At 50.0% G+C, this 12514-nt stretch overlaps 3 protein-coding genes across 3 annotated transcripts; 1 reads left to right on the plus strand and 2 right to left on the minus strand.

Annotated features, from left to right (window-relative positions):
* Window positions 1-2251: 2251 nt before the first annotated feature.
* Window positions 2252-2557, minus strand: LOC311163367 (feather keratin 1-like; the record flags this gene model as incomplete). Its single annotated transcript, XM_084222197.1, has 1 exon — window positions 2252-2557. One exon carries the CDS (start codon window positions 2555-2557, stop codon window positions 2252-2254), a length of 306 nt encoding a protein of 101 aa, XP_084078323.1.
* A 4592-nt stretch (window positions 2558-7149) lies between these two features.
* Window positions 7150-7455, plus strand: LOC311163368 (feather keratin 1-like; the record flags this gene model as incomplete). Its single annotated transcript, XM_084222198.1, has 1 exon — window positions 7150-7455. The coding sequence occupies one exon, from the start codon at window positions 7150-7152 to the stop codon at window positions 7453-7455; it is 306 nt and encodes a 101-aa protein (XP_084078324.1).
* A 3427-nt stretch (window positions 7456-10882) lies between these two features.
* Window positions 10883-11188, minus strand: LOC311163369 (feather keratin 1-like; the record flags this gene model as incomplete). Its single annotated transcript, XM_084222199.1, has 1 exon — window positions 10883-11188. One exon carries the CDS (start codon window positions 11186-11188, stop codon window positions 10883-10885), a length of 306 nt encoding a protein of 101 aa, XP_084078325.1.
* Between the last annotated feature and the right edge of the window lie 1326 nt (window positions 11189-12514).

A 12514-nucleotide genomic window follows, 5' to 3' on the forward strand; every position in this document is an offset into this window, starting at 1 on the left:
CAGCTCTGGGGGCTTTGACCTCTCCTGCATCACCAGGCGCCACTGGAACAGGGTCTGCTGAAGCTGCTGGTGACTGGCCCACAGAAGGACCCCCAGAACCCAGAAGATGGAATTGGACTGAACATGGTCATTTAGAGGCACTGAGCATCCATGGCATTTGGGAAGAGCTGTGCCTGGCCTCTCAAACCATGGCCTTTGTCTAACTTGCCTGTTTCCCTCCTGTCCTTTTTTTGTCTCTACTCTCATGTCCTCCCCTGGCCTGTGATCAATGACTAAGTCCCATGCAAGGTGTGACCTGCACCATGGCCAAGGGACTCATTGCCAAGTCTCCTACATCCCCTGGTGCTCCCTGCAGTATGGTGCCCACTCAGAGGACCTGCTTTTCTTCCTAATTAAAGTTTTGTTGCATCTCAGCCTGTGCCTCTGTGTGGTCGTTGTCTCTCCCCATGCTCTCCCCAGCTGCCAGAGAGAAAGGTTGGGTGGGGGTCTTCTGTTTCTCAGCAGCAGATTTAGTTTGGATATCAGGAAAAGAGTCTTTCCCTAGAGAGTGGTCAGATATTGAACAGGCTCCCCCAGGAATGGTCACAGTTCCAAGGCTGCCAGAGCTCAAGGGACATTTGGACAATGCTGTCAGGCACAGGGTGGGATGGCTGTGGTGATTGTGCAGGGTCAAGGTTTGGACTCGGTGATCCTTGTGGGTGCCTTCCAGCTCAGGGCACGTCACCATGATATTTTCTGAAAAATCCCTTCACCATGATTTCTTCTGCTGGGAAGAAGAGAAGCCTCAGCTCCTCCATGTTTTGCTCCTCTGGAATGTGGTCTGGAGATTGTTTATCCAAACATGTAAATTGTTTTTAATTAATGACCAATTACAGCCAGCGGACTCTCTGAGTCAGTCCCGGGTTATTATTCATTCTTGTCTAGGCTTCTGATATATCCTTTCTCTTTCTTTAGTGTAGTTTTAGCATATGATTTCTTATCATATAATATCATAAAATAATAAATCAGGCTTCTGAGACACATGGAGTAAAATTCTCATCTCTCACATCGTCCTGGGGACCTCACAACACCACAAGGGTGTTCAGTGATTCTGTGAAGGCTGAGCTCTGGGTGCAGTTGCTATTTCACCTCCACAGCCAGACATATCCAGTCAATGAACCTCGTTCTGATAGCAGCCAGAGGATACTCTTCAGAGGATGGACAAAGGGGTGAAAAGATTCTGGGGTGGAAATTTTATCTCTCCAAGTCCCACGACCACACTTCCTTGTAGACTGTACTTGCCAACATGATCTGGTCTCACTGCTCTGCTCCAAGGGCTGAAAGAAACTGGTAAAGGCTCCACCAAGTCCAACACTTCTGTGACAAAAACTTTTTTGGTCTTTGCAGAGGTTTTTATCCCACAACAAAAAAAAAGGAGGGATTGTTTCCAGGTAGAGCATGTAAGCATAAGTAAAGGGATTCTGGCATGCAGTTTTTGTGGGTAGTGACAAAGAAATGGAAATTTCATGGCATAGAAAGGATTGGCAGATATGGAACAAGTTATCCTGAGAAAGAGAGGTGCTCCATATGAACTTTCCATCCACAGAGATTAAAGCTGGCCCTGGATGCCACTAGCAATAAAATCCCTTTGGCATCTGGAATGTCATCATCCTGCTAGTTGTGCAAGATTTAGAAGCAGAAAGTAATCCAGTCTCTGACTAAGCAAACTTGATGCAAGCCTGTGTTACCAGTCACTTCAGAGCCATCGCCAAACACCTCCCAGAAAAAAGACTGAGCAACATCTCTTTCCCTTGTCATCTTGGGAGAGCATCTGCAGGAAAAATGACACAGAGGCAATGGCTCAAATGCAGCATAACTTTAATGAGTCAAGAGAGGGAAATTAGGTCATTTCGAGCGATGGTGCAGTGAGCACGAGGGACAGATAAGAGATTGTGCCCCATGGCTGTGGTGGACATCCTTCCAGAAGTCCATCTGCCTGCCCTACAGAGGGAGCAGGGCCAGCAGGTCCTCCCCTGGCTGCACGTGTGGCACTCACAGCCCAGGGGAGCACAAGGGAACAAGGACACAGGAGGGAGATGACAGAGGGGAAGAGGGCAGAGGCAGGGATGGGCTGTGCTTGCCAAGAGTCCTTCTGCAAGGGCTGCTGGGGTTGCTCAGCCCCTCAGGAAGCACCAAGCTGATGCTCCATCCCCAGTGAAGAACCATCCTGCTGAGTCCTTAGGTTCACACCCTGGAATCATCACCAGCAGCTTTAGCAGGGGAAGCATCTCCTGCCACAGATTCCACTGCCCAGGCCAGAGAGGCCAAAGCCCCCAGAGCTGATGGGCACTCCCTGAGAGCTGAGGATGCTGCCAACAGCAGCAGAGGTGGAGGATCCCACGGCGGTGTTCTGTGGGAAGGAGCTGAGGATGGGGCCGGGCAGGGTCACCACCACGGGCGAGGGCTGGATGGCCACGGTGGAGTCCTGGCACTGCCTGACACAGGGCTCATTGCAGCTGCTGCCCAGCGGGGTGGGGCCACAGGGCTGGCAGGGCTGGCACCGGGTGTAGCAGGACATGGCTTGGGGCTGCAGGTGCACCTGGGAGACAGGGAAGGGGGGGTAGAAAAGCACAAGTGAGTAGAAGCCTGTAACACCACCACAAAGGAGACAAGACATGAGCTCACACAAAGAGCTGGAAGGATCATAGGGAGGCCCACAGGCTTCTCATTCTATGTTGGGGTACCAGTCATTGGTTATTCTGAGTCTGGGTTGAAGGCACTTGAGACAGTCATTCACGTTCGGGCTCAAGTGTTTAATATTTCTTATCAGTAGAACAGTCTCACTGCTGCGACTTGGGCAGCTTTTCATTAGAGGGCACAAAATGGCCAACAATCTCTTGTTACAAGGTCTTTTAAGACTAAACTATCAAATGAAGAACTGAGACCTAGATTATTCTCCCTTTTAACCCAATAACTGATCCCAAAGAGCTGCAATGGGGACTTTTCTGCCCAATTACAAAATGCCACCCAAACCCATGAAGTAGAAGGAAGAAGAAGCATGAAGAAGAAACCCAGGACAACACCCTGTGCTCTCCATCTTCCTTCCGTCCACAACACACTAAAAATCCCAAAACCTCAATTTCCCACCTAAGTGATACACCTACACTGCTCTCTATAATCTATTTCACACTTTTGTGGATTCCAGTCTATCTTGAAGTTTAGTTTTCTCCATGAATGAGGGTCAAAGTCAGTGCTCCCCTGGGGGACCAGGACACCCCAGAGCAGACAGAGAAATATTCCTAGTGCCCTGGGTTTCCACAGTTCTCCAAAGTCCAAAATAGATCTGTAAAGCACAACCAAGCTCTGAGAGATCCATTCCGAGCCCACACCACAGGAGACACCTAACTGAGCTCCAGCCTCTCTCCATGTCACCCTTTTTGTACCTTTCCCTGCCCCATAGAAAGCAACCCCAGAATCAGGTATAGGACAAAGAGACAGCTTTGTGCTGAAAAATCCCATGGAAGCATAATGATGAGAATTAATAAAAGTGGAATAAAGAGCTCCAGACTTACCTTGTTCCCAAGGAGACTGTGTGCAGGAGAGGAGTGGATGAGACAGTGAGGAGAAGGTCCTGCTTTTATAGTGCTCCTGTGCTGCCCCAGGCCCACAGTCACTGCATGAGGACAGTAATTTTCCAACAGACTCATCTTCAAAGCAAAATATCCCACCTAATGCCCCAGGTTGTGTTTTGTTTTCCATCACCATTGCCAGTGCGTTTCCTCATTTCTGACGTGCCCATTATGCTATGTAGGCTCCTTTCAAGTTCCAGGATGACAGATCCAATGATTTCCCAAATGGATCACGTCCCTATCACCAGAAAATGTACCCTCAAGTGTAGGAGGAGTCTGTGCAGATGTAGGACATGGAACTGGGAAATCTGGGTTCCTTTCAAACCCCATTGCAGAAAGGTTTGACTCTCCCCCTGCCAGGGCAGGAGTCTGTCCTGGGTACACAAAGGCTCGGCTCCTGTGCCTAATGACATGACTTATCCTTCTCCCTCAATCCTTTACAGATTTACTTGGAGGAGTCATTCCCTCTCATGCCAATGTCTGGGGGGGTCTCATATGTCAGTCACCATGAGGAAAGAAAATGTCATCCTTCCTAAGGACCCTGATTACAGTTCTGGTGGAGTCAGGTCTCCCCTCACTACATGACGGGTGTGTTGGGGCTTAGCACAGCACCTTGTTTGTCCCATTCTCCTCACAGTGCCATGAGCATTGGCTGCATGCCTTAAACCCTGACCAGCACGAGAGACTTTTGCAAAACATGTTGACTATCCTGTGAGCCCCTGAAGCTGTGGGAGTGTTGGCAAGAAGCTCATGCTGTCAGCAATAGCTGTTGTGGCTGCCTGAAGCTGTGTACTCGGGTACAGCCCAGTGCTTGCACCACCTTTCCTGGGTTATGGATGAATCTGCCCTTGCTAGAGGGCAGTTGTGTCCCTGCAAGGGACATGGGTCTGCAGACATCACACCCTCCTGGCTTGGCCTCACACCAAAAGGCTGACACACACACAACCCAAAATTAGAGCATGACTTGCCACAGGTAGAGAGAGTCCCTTCCTGGAGATTTGCCTACTGAAGGCATTCCCTTGCCCTCTGGGGTGCATCCCAGCTGGCTCCATGTCTGCAGGGCAGGGAAGTGCATCAGTCCTTGATGTGGTTTGAGAGCAGGTTTTGTACCCAGGGCCCTTGCGAGCGCATCCCCTCCCTCAGTGTTCTGAGGTGCGTGGGGTTGTCACTGACAGCTCTCATTTACTGGGGAGCTGGACAAGTTCCTGCTTCCCCAAGGGTGCTGGGCTGCTCTCCAAGCAAGTCTTTTTGGGCATGGTAAACAAGGTATGCTGAAGCACAGATGCCAAGAGAATACTCAATGCACAGGAGTAATAGTTGCCTCCTCAAGCCAGGTCTCATAAGCTCTTGGAGTCTATTTCACACCCAAGATAGCTCAGCTACCTTTGGAGGCATAAAGTCAGCAGGATGGCTTCTGTGGTAGTGCTGGAAACAAAAAGGTTTAATAAAAGGCAAAATAACAAACTCCTTTCAGAGAAAAACTGATTCAGGTGTAAGAGGTTCCTGCTCCTCATAAAGCGCCTCAGAAAAGTGATTAGTTTATTTGTTCTCTTCTTTTTCCAGTGAATTGCTCAGGCAGGACTTTTTGGCTTCTGTCCAGTTGGCTATCCTTAAGTTTGAAGTGAAGTCCCCTAGGCCTATAAAATGTCTTTTTACACAATTGAGGAGAGAAACTTCTAGGCTTCTTTCCTTTATAAGGAAATAAAGGATAGTTTTGTCACTCCATCAACAGAAGGCACATTCCTATACACGGGACCATTGATGAGTCCCAGCCAGTGGGGAGATGTTTTCTGCAACCCCTTCTATCCCTCCACAGAGCATTCAGGAGAGCTCCTCAGCACAGCATGGCCAGGAGGATGAGCTGTGTCCATCCACTTCACCCTCCAAGCCTCTCCCCAAGGCATCTCTCACAAGAGAAAAGAGAGCTGAGGCTCTAAGACTCTAGCATAGTTCAGTCTCCAGCCCATACTGCTGGAAGAGGTTTTTCATTTCCAAGTGCAGTTCTTGCCATTTGTCCTTCTTGAATGCCAGAGGGCCCCTGTGGCCCAGTTCTCCAGATAGTCAACAACTCACTTTATAGAAGCCGTGACCCAGAATGCAGTAGCAGACTTTCACTGGTTGACTCTTGTCAGGCAGTCTTTTTTTTGACACCCATTCACTGCTGGGAAGGCTCCCCCACCTTCTCAGAACTCCTTTAGGGGATTCAGCAGCCTGGGAGATCTTGTAGGTGAAGACTGAGAGAGGCATTGTCTCCTCTATCTCCATACTTCTGAGATTGCCTTCCATCATCTGAAAGACACCCCCTTCCTGAGCAGCCCAGGATATTGACAGATCCCATTTCCACAAGGGCCCAGGGCTGTCCCATGGTACTCTCCAGAACCCCTGTCCTCTGCTGTGAAGCTCTTTGGCCTGTAGTGGGGTAGGAGATTTTTCTTCCCCCAGTAGGACCTTGTGCAGGTAAACCTTTCCTGCTGATAACTTTCTAAGGAGCCCAATCTCTTGACAGTAATTCCTGCTAGTAAAAACCAAGGCCAAGAATCCCTTGAGTGCCTCCACCTTTCCTGTAACCCTTGTCCTCAGTGAAGCTGCTCCAGTCAGCCTTTGGACTTCTCATCTACCTGGAAGAATTTCTTGTGCTCATCATGTATTTTGCCTGGTTCAAACCCAGCCAGGTTCTGGTTGTCCCTAGTCCTGCATGCTCAGACAAACTGGCAAACATTCTCCCCAGAGAAAAGCTCAGTAATAGGAAGAGAGCTGAAACTTCTTGCTACAAGGGGAGTTGTGTACAATTGGAATTCACTGCTCCAAGCCAACATCCCCTGTGTTCATGGGACCCCACCACACTTCAAACACATCTTCTGCCTTCACTGACACAGCATCACCCAGGATATCCTTGGGTGCTTCATCTCAGCACATGAAAGCAGGAATGTTGAAAATGAGGAAATGAAATGGCAGCACAGGTTGACAGAAACCAAAACACAACCTAGGCCACTAGGTAAAACATTTTGTTTTTGAGGTGAGTCTGTTGGAAAATTACTGCTGTCATGCAATGTCTGTGGGCCTGGGGCAGTGCAAGAGCAGTATAAAAGTAGGTCCTCCTCCTCACTCTCTCATCCACTCCTCTTGCCTCCATCTCCTTCAGTACAAGGTGAGTCTGAAGCTTTTTCTTCTCTTTTCTGTCTTTCTCTTCCTATTCCACCAATGCATCTCAGCTCATTCCTGTCCCAGTCCTGTGTGGGGTCTTGGAACTGCTATCATGGGAGAGGGAAGGGGAGGAAGTTCTGTCATCACCAGAGGCTGAAACTTGGTTAAGTGTCTCATGGCAATGGGCTAGGAAGGAACCTCTCTGGGCTTGGTTGCTGTCCAGGGGATTCTTTTGGGCAGAAAGAAATGTGAAACCTGTGGATCTCACTGCAAAGTTCCCATCTCTTTTCTCCAACTTTTGACTTAATGTTAGTGGAGTGAAAGACTTCTCTTCATCCACAGTTTCTGTTCTGTTTTCCCCTTCCCTGTCTCTCAGGTGCACCTGCAGCCCCAAGCCATGTCCTGCTACACCCGGTGCCAGCCCTGCCAGCCCTGTGGCCCCACCCCGCTGGGCAGCAGCTGCAATGAGCCCTGTGTCAGGCAGTGCCAGGACTCCACCGTGGCCATCCAGCCCTCGCCTGTGGTGGTGACCCTGCCTGGCCCCATCCTCAGCTCCTTCCCACAGAACACCGCTGTGGGATCCTCCACCTCTGCTGCTGTTGGCAGCATCCTCAGCTCTCAGGGAGTGCCCATCAACTCTGGGGGCTTTGGCCTCTCTGGCCTGGGCAGTGGAATCTGTGGCAGGAGATGCTTCCCCTGCTAAAGCTGCTGGTGATGATTCCAGGGTGTGAACCTAAGGACTCAGCAGGATGGTTCTTCACTGGGGATGGAGCATCAGCTTGGTGCTTCCTGAGGGGCTGAGCTACCCCAGCAGCCCTTGCAGAAGGACTCTTGGCAAGCACAGCCCATCCCTGCCTCTGCCCTCTTCCCCTCTGTCATCTCCCTCCTGTGTCCTTGTTCCCTTGTGCTCCCCTGGGCTGTGAGTGCCACACGTGCAGCCAGGGGAGGACCTGCTGGCCCTGCTCCCTCTGTAGGGCAGGCAGATGGACATCTTCTGAGATCTCCACCACAGTTATTGGTGCAGACTCCTGTCTGCCTCTGTTGCTCCTTTAACTCAGATTTATGTAGTTTTCATCTTTTGACTCATTAAAATTCTGCTGCATTTGAGCCATTGCCTTTTTGTCATCATTTCCCCTGTACATGCCCTCACAAAATGACATGGGGGGTTATTGGGTATGCTTGTATGGGGACCATTATCACAGGATAGCTTTGACTATGCTTAGAGGACGATCCTCTGTTTTTCAAACTTCTCTACCTATCTAGGCCTGGATAGAATGATTCAACACAGTTCATTGACTAGAGCTCCTTCAGAGATGCTGTCATAGGAAAAAGGGAGATTTCCTCAACCCCTAGTGTTTAATTTGTCTGTCAGTGCCCCAGAAAAGCTGACACCCTTGTTCCAGCCACCTCTCAGGACTTCTGCTGCTCAGAGTGACCCCGAGATGTGTTAGAGAGTCTCTTTCCCCAGCCTGGCAGCCGAAGAAAGAGTCAGAACCCTTACGTTCTCATTCTCAAGGTTGTTTATTATTTCTTATCTATAAAATTCTTTCTCTGGCCTGCCGAGGTCTGCCCAACAGGTTTATCAGAGGCACTCTGCCTGCTGTGGGGCAGTGTTATCTTTTATACTAAAAACTATGTGCACAGTATTTACCATAACTTCCCAATACCTATCACCTATGTTAGGCAGTGACCTTCTACCTTAAACCAACCCAAAAGTGCCAGTATCACTGCAGAAGACGGAGGCCAAGAAGAAGAAGGAGAAAGACTGGGCACCCCCAGATTCCTCCATCTTGCCTCCTGAACCCCCATTCTAAAAACCCCAAAAATCTATTTTTCACTCCATGACAAACTAACTATTATTCTACTTAGACTTTCATGGCTTGCAGATCCTCATATAAGGCTGGTAATTTTTTCCATGGGTCATAATCAAAGTCACAGGTGTCTTGGGCTCTGTGCCAAGGTCTCTGAGCCCCCTGGTAGGGGTTTGTGCCATCCAGGACAGCCAGAGGGATGTCCTGAATTCTGACAGCCACCCTGTCAGTGCCCAATTAGGGGGGCCCTGCACTGAGCCATCCTGCTGGATCAGAGGGCAGCTCTGCTGACTCAGTCAGGGAAACACCATCAGCCTCAGGGAGACCCCTCAGCAGGTCTTCCCACTTTTTGAACCCTAAGTAGATCTTCCCCTGTATTCGAGTATGCTCCCTGCTACCAGAGACTTAAAACACCAGTGAAGGGCTGAAACTGACAGTTAATGGAATAATACTCTGAATAACATAAAATTGTGACAGGTTACTGTTCAAGGATTGCCAGTGTGCCAGGGAAGAAGAATAAAGTGGGAAAATCCTCCCACTGGTTCAGCTGAATTGATGAAAGGGCTGTGCCATGCCATAGAACATGCTCAGCAAAAACTGTGGGCAGTGTCTCCAAGGTAGCTGTTCTCCAGAGCCTGGCTGGGCATCGGTCTCCTGGTGCAAGGTGGCTGGCTGATTGCTTTTGTACAACTTGTGGGTTTTTTCTCTTTTCTCCCCTTCACTCAATTCACCATTGAGGTGGTCCCATTCCCTTCCTTGTCCACAATTTTTTTCCACTACTGGGACAATTACCGTAGGTGTTGTTTGGGTCCCTACCTCAGCCCTGGTGTTCTCATGTGATTTGGGTGTCTGCCTCAACTACTGTGTTCTTAAATGTACTTCAGATGCATGGTGACATTCTCAGAAGTGATTTGGGTCCCTGTCTGGACCCCTGTTCTCTAATAGTACTGGTCAAGCTCCAGAGTTGTGTTAAAAGCTGTCACCAGCCACCTCAGGATAAATTTTACTGTTGCCACACCAAAAAATTCTCCCTTCTTACACTACCCTGACACCAGATACCTCAAACACCACATTAGGCTAATTAGTATTTTTCAACACCTCTCACAAAGACGAAAAAGGACTTTGTGAGCCCACACAACAAAACAACCTGCATCACTCATGGATGAGAATGGAGAGGTTTATTTGCTCAACCCCCACACATTCTCATCTTTCCTGGCCCTGAGGTGCCCATCAAAATGTTCAATCGCTCCCTCTCCCCAGAGAGTACAGTGGGAGAAGATAAAATTAATATACTGTGTATGGAGAGAAAGGTAATTTAATGAAGAAAAGCAAGGAAACACTGCAAAAACACAGGAAAATAATAGTTTTATTATCATCTTCCATCAACTGTCAATGGCCAGCCTCTCCTGGGAAGCAGGGACACAGTACACTTAGCAGTTTCTTCCCTGACAAACAATCTATTAATAAATGCTCCCCTGCCAGCCCTCTCCTCCTTCCTCTTAGCATTTTTTGCTCACCATGATGTCACATGGTATCAAATATCCCTTTGATCAGTGTGGGACAGGCAGCCTGGCTATGTCCAATCCCAGCCTCTTGAACACATCCACCTTCATGACCTTTTGCAGAAGAGGCTGGAGAGACAGGGTCGGTGCTGGGCAAGCACTGCCCAGAGAAACCCAAAATATTTATGTGTTACCAGCACCATTCTAGCTCCAACTGCAAAGAATCCATAGAAGGGTTAATTTGCTGAAATTGAACTCCATCTTGTGTAAAACCTACACAATGCTATTATCCATCACTGCATATTCATCCCAATCAAACCCTCACAAAAACAGCTCTTAAAAACATATTTTCCGCTGGGCATATTGAGAAAAATCCTGCAGAGGAAAGAATGACACAGACACATGGGCTGGGATGCAGGAGAAATTTAATGAGACAAAATACAGAAACAAGGTTGGTCCATCTGGAGGTCCCAGTGCAGAGAGCATGAGGGACAGAAGGGAATCTGTGCCCCAGCAGGTGTCCACCTGCCTGATCCAGAGAGGGAGCAGGGCCAGCAGATGCTCCCCAGGATGGCTGAGTGGGACTCACAGCCCCGGGGAGCACAGGGGAACAAGGAGACAGGAGGGAAAGGAGAGAGTGGCAGGGAACAGAGGCAGGTTTGGGCTGTGCTTGCCAAGAGCCCAGGCTGGCCCTGTCCCTCTGCAGGGGCTGCTGGGGCTGCTCAGCCCCTCAGGAAGCACCAAGCCCAGGCTGCGTGCCCAGGGCGGTTCCATCCTGGCAGTGCCTGGGATCCTTCCCAGGGCAGCGCCAGCAGCTTCAGCAGGGGAGGCTCCTCGTGCCACAGAGGCCACTGCCCAGGCCAGAGAGGCCAAAACCCCCAGAGCTGATGGGCACTCCCTGAGAGCTGAGGATGCTGCCAACAGCAGCAGAGGTGGAGGATCCCACGGCGGTGTTCTGTGGGAAGGAGCTGAGGATGGGGCCGGGCAGGGTCACCACCACGGGCGAGGGCTGGATGAACACGGTGGAGTCCTGGCACTGCCTGACACAGGGCTCATTGCAGCTGCTGCCCAGCGGGGTGGGGCCACAGGGCTGGCAGGGCCGGCACGGGCTGTAGCAGGACATGGCTTGGGGCTGCAGGTGCACCTGGGAGACAGGGAAGAGGAAAGCAGACCGTGAGGGGAGTTTGAAGAGCAGCCTCACCACACCATGACTTCAGCCAAGATGGAGACAAGAGCTGGAGATGCAGGGATGCCCACAGGTTTTTCCTCACATTTCACAGAATCACAGAATCACCAGGTTGGAAGAAGCCTTCAAGATCATGGAGTCCAGCTCAGCCCCAACACCTTAATAAACCCTGGCACCCAGTACCACATCCAGGCTTTTTTCAAACACATCCAGGGATGGTGACTCCACCACCTCCCCGGGCAGATCATTTCAGTATTTGATCACCCTTTGCGTGAAAACCTTTTTCCTAATATCCAACCTGTATTTCCCTTGAGAATGTGACCTCTGGTTCTATCAGTACTGCCTGGAGAAAGAGCCCAACCCCACCTGAGTACAGCTACCCTTCAGGAAGTTGTAGAGATTGATAAGGTTTAGCCCACAGGTTCCCTGCCAAGAGCAACCAATCTCTGAATGTTCCTGCCCAGACTATCACTCACTTCAGTAAAGCCCCAGCCTCCCTCCATATGACCCCCTCTCGCATTCCACCTCTCACAGAGCAGCCCCATGATGCAGCAAAGGACCAAGTGACAGCTATGCACTGGAAAACAGGAGGAGGAGGAGGAAGGAGAGGAGAAAAGTGCCCCAACTCACCTTAATCCCAAGCAGACTCAGGCAAGAGGAGTGGATGTGAGAGTGAGGATGAGCTCCCTCTTATATTGCCCCTGCACTGCCCCAGGCCCACAGTCACTGCACAAGGGTAGTAATTTTCCTACAGACTCACCTCCCAAGCAAAATATCCTCCCTAATGCCACAGGCTGTGCTTTTATTTCCATCAACATTGCCATTTGTTTTCCTCATTCCTGACATGACCATTAGGCATCCAAGGATCCTTTCAAGTATTGAGATGAAAGACTGACGGATTTCCCAGGCAGGGATGCATCAGCACAGGCAGAAGATGTGCTGGAGGTGTCTCTGGAAGGAAGGGATCATGGGACTAGGGAAAAATGGTAACACTGATTCCCACCTTCCTTGGCAGACAGTAAAGTCCTGCTGAGGGCTAGCTGTGTAGTGTGGCTGTTTGGAGCTCTGGGCTTGGCTACAGCCCAGTATTGGAGATGTTTGCTCTTTCCAGAGCAGGAGCTGCCCTTGCTGGAGGGGAACTCCTCCTGGCCTGGAACAAAACCTGCAGACATCACACCCTCCTGGCTTGGCCTTTCACCAAAAGGCTGACACACAGCCAACCCAAAATTAGAGCATGACTTGCCACAGGTAGAGAGAGTCCCT

This window comes from Fringilla coelebs (assembly GCF_963513975.1).
Source record: "Fringilla coelebs genome assembly, chromosome: 27".
NCBI lineage: Eukaryota > Metazoa > Chordata > Aves > Passeriformes > Fringillidae > Fringilla > Fringilla coelebs.